This window comes from Abramis brama (assembly GCF_963993115.1).
Source record: "Abramis brama genome assembly, chromosome: 1".
Taxonomy (NCBI): domain Eukaryota; kingdom Metazoa; phylum Chordata; class Actinopteri; order Cypriniformes; family Leuciscidae; genus Abramis; species Abramis brama.
Genome location: NC_139963.1, coordinates 52,681,683 through 52,690,223, shown reverse-complemented (window position 1 = coordinate 52,690,223; position 8,541 = coordinate 52,681,683). Strand labels below are relative to the sequence as shown.

Sequence of the window (8,541 nt, the reverse complement as noted above, 5' to 3'; positions counted from 1 at the left end):
ACAACTTATGTAGTTTTAACTTATTTTAATATATAAATTCAGTGAAATCATCAAACGTTTGTATGACTTGCCAGTGACTTGTGACCCAAGCTACGACTTGACTTGACTTGCTTGACATAAAGCAGTGACTTGACTTGACTTGACTTGCTTTTCACAAAATTGACTTGGACTTGCTTCAGACTTGAAGGTTAAGACTTGAGACTTGTGACTTGTTCATGTGTGACTTACTCCCACCTCTGCAAACTAATTTTTTCACTAATAATGTCATGATTTTATTTCTAGATTTTAATGTCATGTGGGAAACTGCTAAAATAAAGAAGTGAGACTAACAGTAATTCTCTCGTGTGCAAAAATAGCCAATAAACTGTTCAGAGCAGATGTGTGAGACAGTGTGTTCACAGTATATGCACTTCTCACATGTTTCACACACACTTAAAGCAACACTTCACTGTGGCGTTGTGTCACTAAACAGCAACTCTAGCAGAATTTAAACACTCATTTGATCAGATCAGAGGAAGATAAAAACCACAGGAGGAGCAGATGATGTTTAAAGGAGGAGCTGTAACTATATATAATGAAGACAAAGACTGACAGAAACACAAAATGGCTGATAAGTGTGATCTGTGTCTGCTAGGACTGATCATTCTCTCTTCACTTCTCACAGGTAAAGAAATCTGTATTTTCTCTAAAGACATTTAGTGGAATTAGTCTGGAAAGAGTTCATTTGAACATGCTCAGTTTATTCTTGCACACATTCACGTTGTGATCTCAGAGTTGTGTATTGATACACACAGATCATACTGTATTATTCCTGATACTGGACATAGTGTCACTCAAACATCTGATGATGAAGAATTATCTTCATATTAAGAGTGTGTCAGTGATTTGAACAGCTCTCTGATAAAGACTAATAGTTTATTCTGGAGAGTGTGTTGTTTGCTTTAAGTGAGAATAAAGACTATATTGAAAACTTCTGCTTTTTATGCTGGTATGATTTATATTTTTATATATTAATATATATAATAATGATCACTGATATATACTGTGTTTCAGGAACCAGTGGAGTGGATGATCATGTGTTCATCAGTTCTGGTGGAAATGTGCGTCTGCCCTGTAATAATGCTCTTTCTGGCTGCAAATCTAAAACTACATGGACTAACAGACATTCAGTTGCACTGATTAAATTAGGGATAAAGAATAAAGACACAGAGAGACATGAGAGACTGAGTCTGGAGTCTAACTGCTCTCTGAACATCAAGAACGTCACAGTAGAAGATTATGGATATTACAGCTGCCGACAATATGTGAATAACGGACAGAATGACATACAAGGACCTGATGCACATGTTTATCTGCATGTTCTTCATGGTAAGTTTATGATTATGTGGTCAATTTAAAAAGGGCAGATTCTCCCTTTAAACTCAGATGATGATTGAAGAGTTTGTGATTTGTGTCTTGTGTTCAGTTTCAGTGTCTCCATCATCATCATCATCATCATCATCTTCATCCTCACAGACTGAGATCAGTCCAGGCCGCTCTGTGACTCTCTCCTGTCAGTTGTATTCATATACAGATGCTGGATACTCCTGTGATTATTGGGTTCGTTCTGGGGGATTTGAGCTGTTGTGGGTGAATCAGACTGGTGTTGATCTGAAGACAGACTCCAGATATCAGATATCATCATCATCATCAGATCAATATCGCTGTATCATCATCACTCTGACTACAACACTCCTGAATGAAGATAACAACAGAGAGTGGAGATGTCAGCTTACTCACAGAAATCAACTCCAGACCTCAGTCAGATACACTGTCAAGTATTCAGGTGAGAAAACAGTGTTAGAAGAGCTTCATAATGTCAGTAACACTAAGGTCTATCAGTATCACTGAACCAGAACAAACTGAGGGAACAAAAGCTTCTTTGACTCTCACAGAAGAGTAACTCAAAGCATTGCTTCAAACTAATGAACTGCTGTGAGTAACAGTCCCAAACGTGATGCTGGAAATAATAAAGGAATTGAAACTTGACAGCAAAAATATTAACTTTTTATGTAATGTGATGATCAAAGTTAAAATATGGTTATCTTGAGTGTTAACTAATCAAAATATGACTGTCATATTCTACAGTATGATTGTCACATTGAGTTGTTGTTTTAGTTTCATTTCATGGACTTTTATGGTGTGTCCCAATTAGCGTACTTATGCATATTCTATGACATTTTTAGTATAAAAAGTGAGAGTAGTGTGTTCATATAACACTCCGGTTCTTTAAAAAAAAGTTTACATCGCTTACAAAAAGCTGGTGTGGCAGTGTGCACTTCACTTTCACTTTTAAATTAGCATCAATTCATCCTTCGCAGAATCGCAGGGAGTTTGATTGACATGCGATCTGAGTCTGACCAATCAATATCCACCATTTTTGTCCGACAAAGCAGTCAGGAGAGTTAAGCCGCCTTTCCACACGACAAATGACAGCCTTCGGACCGGAAGTCATTAATTTCCAATGGAGAGTCGCACTGGAGCTGCGGGGAGTTCCAATCATATGCGTATGCGGAAATTTCGGATCCGATTTGAGCTTTTTCTGTGGATAGACCGTATGTGACCGATCGACCGTATGTGAAAAACTATGTGCGTTAAGCTAGAATTACCAATATTTTAATACTTCAATGTAAACGTTATTCCTGCAAAATGATGGTTATTAATAATTATGGCTGTAAAATATAGTTTTATCATTATTAAAACCTTTTTTTTGATTAGCTCTATAAAATCAACTATTTTTTTATATTAGATGTATTGAGGGTCATTTGTTTTGTGTGGATATATTCATGCATGCTTAACATTCATTAAAATCATTCATTTTACCATTGTGAATAGCCGAGGGTAACGGTTGCTTCACGACCGCGACTGACACCAGGGGGCGGAATGCGACAATCCAATGCGAATGTCGTGTGCAGTGGAAAGGCGGCTTAAGTAGATTAACGTCAGTGGATTTGAACTTGGCTTTAACTGAGGCAATCTGTCACGACACATTACAGAGCCACAAAACGGTAGGCCTATTGTTTAATTTTCTTTGACTGACCAAATTTGAAAGTTTGTTTCATATTAAATATAGCTCTGTCAATATGAGACGCACAGAGCTTTGTTCGGTTATGGGTAGGTTTAGGTCTGGGGTAGGGTTAGGGTTAGACCGCTAGGAGGCGCCTTCTGGCCCATATCTATCTGCGTCTCATATTGACGCTAAAGGGTGCCATGTGCGTTGAGTGTTGAATGTCAAATGCGTCAGTATGTGCAGTGGAAAGGTGGCTTTAGTAGATTAACGTCAGTAGATTTGAACTTGGCTTTAACTGAGGCAATCTGTCACGACACATTACAGAGCCACAAAACGGTAGGCCTATTGTTTAATTTTCTTTGACTGACCAAATTTGAAAGTTGAGACTTTGTTTCATATTAAATATTACCTGCTCGGTCCTGTCTGTCAGCGCGTTTTCAGTGTGCTCTATTTTTCACTGCTTGAGAACATGGGTTGAATCCAAAATCACCCCCTAAACCCTCATTCACTAAGTTAAGCCTATTCCCTGCGTTAGTCCACTAACACCGTACACTTGAAGGAGTGAATGAAAACGAGTGAGCGAATTCGGACAGCCATTGAGCGTACATAAACTGTAGGCTACACTCGTTAATGCAGTGCAATGTGGGATTGAATAAATGCACTCAATAACGTCCACTATGGTTTCGGACATCACTAAAATTGGCTAAAATGACAAAAAATCTCCTCAAATAACGCCCTATTTTTATGCGCTTAGAGCTCGTGTGAATTGCACGTATAAAATTAATTTAACGAACAACCTCGATCCATCAGGAAACGCCACATAGGTCACTGAATTTCACTGCGCTTCATGAAGAGTTTTTCTTTTGCGTGAAGAAAGCGTTCACCGTTGATGTGTTAACAGATAGCGGAGTGCATTCATTATTATTAGGCTACCGGTATAATAATCCTCCTGGCGCCGGGTCTGAGTGAGTCATTTAGCTACTCTCTTACCTTTGTTCTTTGATTAACAATAATGACACTTTAAGACCAGCCGCTGCTGACAGAGACGCGATCTGACACGCGTCCCATTTTCTCAATCTCTACGTTCATTTAAGACTTTATTTCAATAATTTAAGACCGCTCTTATGAGGACACTCAACAAAACGGACATTTTGGCATAATTTGTGTGTGTTATGGTTTGTTCAAGCCCGAAAGAGAACTCTATACTGACGCGGGTCGTGTGTGTGTAATAGACAGGGCAGCGCGGTCTCTTTAGTCTTGTCGCGCTTGAATGGTTTAAAAGAATTAATAAGAGCGTGATCATACAATGCTAGTCAACGGGTTACAGAAAAAACGTATTCTGCGAATAATTGCGTAAAATATTATTATTATTATTATTATTTTTGGTGCAGCGGTGGGCAAGTGATGAAACCGGTGTTGCGACTGAACACAAGTATGTAGGCCTACTCTTTTTGGGAAGAAAAGGTGCATACTTTTGAGTGTGTAGCAGAAGAGTAGACAAGCTTTGGGACAAACTACCATGTCATACAATTGCATCTTTAACGGTTGCTTTCTGTCGCTTAGTTACGCACATCCTGTCACTCAAACTGACCTGTCAATCATCTTGTCAAAGATAAAGTCCGCCACATTTAATTTAATTTAATTTTCTACCGTATCGGAGAGAAATGCAAAATCACGTTGATCTGCAGTCGCGGGTCTTTCATGCGGAGACTCTCCTCATATTAATGCATAATGATGCATTTAAAAGTAAATGGCCAAACGGATCTTTATAAAAGTCCACATGGTTATTGCAGATGAAATATAACATGGATAACATGAAATAAATATTTTCTATCAGGTTAAACTTTGATTAGTCACTCAAACCTTTATCTAAATTTCTCACCACTGGTCGTGCATATCCGCCATGTTTTGTAGTTTTTTTAAAAACACTTTTTACTCGTGTTTGTAGTTCCTCCTCCAAAGTGCAATGGGTTGTGGGTAATATTAGCCGTAATAGTGAGCAACGGATCCACACTTCGAAAATCCACCGGAAATAGTAGACCATCCGGAGACTTCTGGCACACTCTTCAACATACTATGCTTTGAGACACTTATTTTAATCTCACACACTGTTTAGGAAGGATAGTATGGGACGCAGGGTGAGGCTGTGTTTACGACCACTTTTTATGCTCATCCTTCGCTAATGTTGCACGAGTGCCCACTACTGCTGAACTCTTGAAATGAGTTTGATTGAAATGCCCTAAGCCCTTGATCACTTGGAATCCAATATGGAGCTGATTATAAATTATACATTTGTTTTACACAGCATTATATAGGTCTGTATGTATGCTTGGGCTGTTGGAGAAAATATTTATATATATATAAAAAAAAAAAAAATCTAAATAAAAGTCTAATATCATACTATATAGAGTTATAGTGTGTGGTGTGGTGTGACATGCTTCATGCCACAATGCATGCTGGGAGCCATGAGTTTTATAATACCATGAAGCATGTAACCATTGTCAATGGCTTTTGTCTTTGTATATAATTGTCCTCATTCATCCTTTTCACAGAGTCTCAGGATCATTGGAATAAAATCATACAAGGTACATAATCACAGTGTTTTGTCTTTGTCTATAGTTGTCCCCAATCTGCCCTGTCCGTCTCTGACTCTGTGCTCGATCTCTTCTTCAGTCATAGTGATTTCTGTCGCTGCAGTCGCTGTTCTCCTTCTTGCTCTTCTCTGGCTGATCTGCAGAAAAAGAGCTGGTGAGTTTTCAGATTTACTCCTTTACAACAATTAAAAACAGTTCAGATGAGCAAACAAACACATCATGTTCAGACTGTAAGTATCATAGAAACATGTGGATTATATGAAATTCTCAAACAGAAGTTTATTCCTGCTGAGAAGTCCTGTAATGTCAATATCAACGAGTTATCACGTCAACAATCATTTTTATTATTCATTTTAATGCTTCAACAAAATCTGATTGTTGAAAAAGCTTAATACTTAACATTGTGTTTTCCATAAATACTCATATTTCATGAGGCTCTTGTTTTCAGATAATAAAAGAGGGACTGGCGACTCCGCGGTGAGTTCAGTAATGCAGTGATTTAGATTTGATTACTGTCTTTAAAGCTCAATAAAGTGTCATTCATGCAGTTTAACTGTTTGTTCTGAAGGTCAAAGATGAGAATGATCATAACGGGGCGAATGAGACGATCAACATGTCCATTCCTCCCGCTGCAAGAGCCGATGTGAGTCCACTAAATCATCAAACATTACGTTCACTGTCTGTTCAATAATGTGATTTAAAAGCTTTTGTGTTATTCTCCATATTATAGTGAGAGATATGTCTGTTCTGTGTGTTAAACTTGACTCTCTGCACGTTTGCATTGATGTTTAGGAGCAGACAGATGATGTGACTTATTCTGAGGTCACTTTATCCAATACAAAGCCAGTAAAATCACTCAGTGTGAGTAGATACCAGCACATGAGTTCGACTCTCAGATAAATGAAGCTCATGCTCTAATAATAATAATAATAATAATAATAATCATCTCTGTGGTTCAAACATTGATGGACAGAATCTGTTCTTTCAGGATCATGATGATACAGTGACTTATGCTGCCGTCAGAGGAAGAGAAGATCAACCTCAGGATCAACTTTACGCCTCTGTGAACAAGAACAAGACCTTCACAAATAAACATTAATGATCCAGATCATGAGCTCATCATATCAGGAGCAGACGGGAAGATTTCATCTCTCTGGGGTTTGGAGGAATTATATATTTGTGTGTGAACGAGCAGATATTTGTTGAATGTCCTGTGAATATGAATGAGATTTATTGTGAATCATCATCTGGTCAGAGCACAGAATCTCATCTATATCATCACAGCTACAGTAAAGTTAGAGATTGAAGCCCTGATGTGTTTTCATACAGGCCAGACTCAATCTAGTGTCTCACAAGCCTCGTCCATGACTGGAGTCTGTTCATCTGCTGGATTTCTGTCTGAAAACCTTCATCTTCATGCAGAAGCTCATGCTGAAATGATCCTCTTGCTTCAGCTTGTATATCAGAGAAGTCCGTCTGAGAATTACATCAGTGTCTGCTCACATTATATCTTCATAAAATATTCTAAAATTTGACTTTGCAGTGTGTATATGTCACACAATTAAATGTCAGTTATTTTTTCTTTTTTTCACATGTGACAATAAAGAGCATGAAAAATCATGAGTTAAAAGAAAAGTTTTTGTCTCTTCTATGTAAAAACAGACGTAACTAAACTTGCTCCTTTAAAAAAAAAACTCTATTTTAAAACCCACCAGCCGCCACTGGAAAACAGAAGTATGTTTGGCAGGAACTACAAAGCTATTTGATGAAAAAAATATTACTGATTTTCAATTTTTAAAAAATAAAATAAAAAAATAGGGGGGACCTAGGATGATGACAGCACTAAACACTAGACAAGAGAGTCCATTACCACCCTCTGAGCTACAAGGAAATGCTGAACATTTGGACACCATGTTTCACAGTCTCGAGACACTTCCTCAAATCTGCTTCACAGCTTTATCAGCGCTTTAACCTATTCTGAGAACAGAGCTATTCTCTGAACGTGTTCAAATGCATCCTGCAAAATCTCCATCATCTGGAAATCACACTGAATGCTACACTTAAAGTCCATTTCAGAGTCTTGCATATCTGAGCTTTCTCTATTCTCCTGAGTAACTCTCTCAGTTAAATAATCTATAAGAGATCATTTGAGGTTTTGCATATGTGATAGTCCTATTTCTCTTTATTTAGCAGATTTTAAACACACATGAACACTAACATTTAACATGAAGCATTGGCTTTATCTGTCAATGAATAAATCATGTTACTGCCATGATGGTGTTGTTCCAGCATCTACCAGCAGAGGGTTGATGAGATTATTCAGTCAATTCCTGACCCAATCCCAGAGGAAAACAGTGAGGATCAGGCACTCTTTTAAAAAGACACCTTTCTGGCTATACTTTTGGACTCTGCTCATATATATATATAAAAAGGTGCTTGTATCCAGACTGTCTAATGTACAAGGGCAGCATGAATGTTCTTCCACAGCTCAGGAACACTATCAACAAAATTGTAGCTGCAAAAATATTATTAATTAAAAAATCATAAACATTAGTGTTTTAATCACACGCTCAAACACAATACAACAATGTGTGCGTTAAAGTGTCTTGTTTAATTTTTCATATCTTCTGAAACAGATCTTCACACAAACCAGGAAGTGACATCATGGTCTAAATGTGCTTGAATTATGTAAGATTCTATTTCATAGATGATTTTAGTTTATTGACAATAAGAAATAAGAAAAAATCATTAGCAATAAGAATAAGTTTAGTCATGTTTGATGATTGATTAATCGCTCACTGAACTCTACACATGGTCTGTTCTGCTATTTTCCCTTTTTCATAGTTCTAATAGGGGCTCATTATAACGTAGTGTGACAACATGCCCCGCCTGAGGAAC

General features: G+C 37.6%; 1 protein-coding gene across 1 annotated transcript; it reads left to right on the top strand.

Annotated features, from left to right (window-relative positions):
• Nucleotides 1–370: 370 nt before the first annotated feature.
• Nucleotides 371–7,269, top strand: LOC311087407 (uncharacterized protein). The gene is made up of 9 exons (XM_084120725.1): nucleotides 371–664; nucleotides 1,054–1,368; nucleotides 1,466–1,825; nucleotides 5,602–5,634; nucleotides 5,723–5,797; nucleotides 6,092–6,120; nucleotides 6,212–6,286; nucleotides 6,436–6,504; nucleotides 6,632–7,269. The coding sequence occupies exons 1-9, from the start codon at nucleotides 604–606 to the stop codon at nucleotides 6,740–6,742; spliced, it is 1,128 nt and encodes a 375-aa protein (XP_083976851.1). The 5' UTR covers nucleotides 371–603; the 3' UTR covers nucleotides 6,743–7,269.
• Nucleotides 7,270–8,541: the final 1,272 nt, after the last annotated feature.

What these genes read in the sequence shown, in the direction of transcription:
- LOC311087407 (XM_084120725.1), top strand. Translation starts at nt 604, where the DNA reads ATGGCTGATAAGTGTGATCTGTGTCTGCTAGGACTGATCATTCTCTCT. An exon ending in TTATCTGCATGTTCTTCATG is followed by an intron (nt 1,369 to 1,465) that starts GTAAGTTTATGA and finishes TCTTGTGTTCAG; the next exon opens with TTTCAGTGTCTCCATCATCA. An exon ending in CTCCCGCTGCAAGAGCCGAT is followed by an intron (nt 6,287 to 6,435) that starts GTGAGTCCACTA and finishes ATTGATGTTTAG; the next exon opens with GAGCAGACAGATGATGTGAC.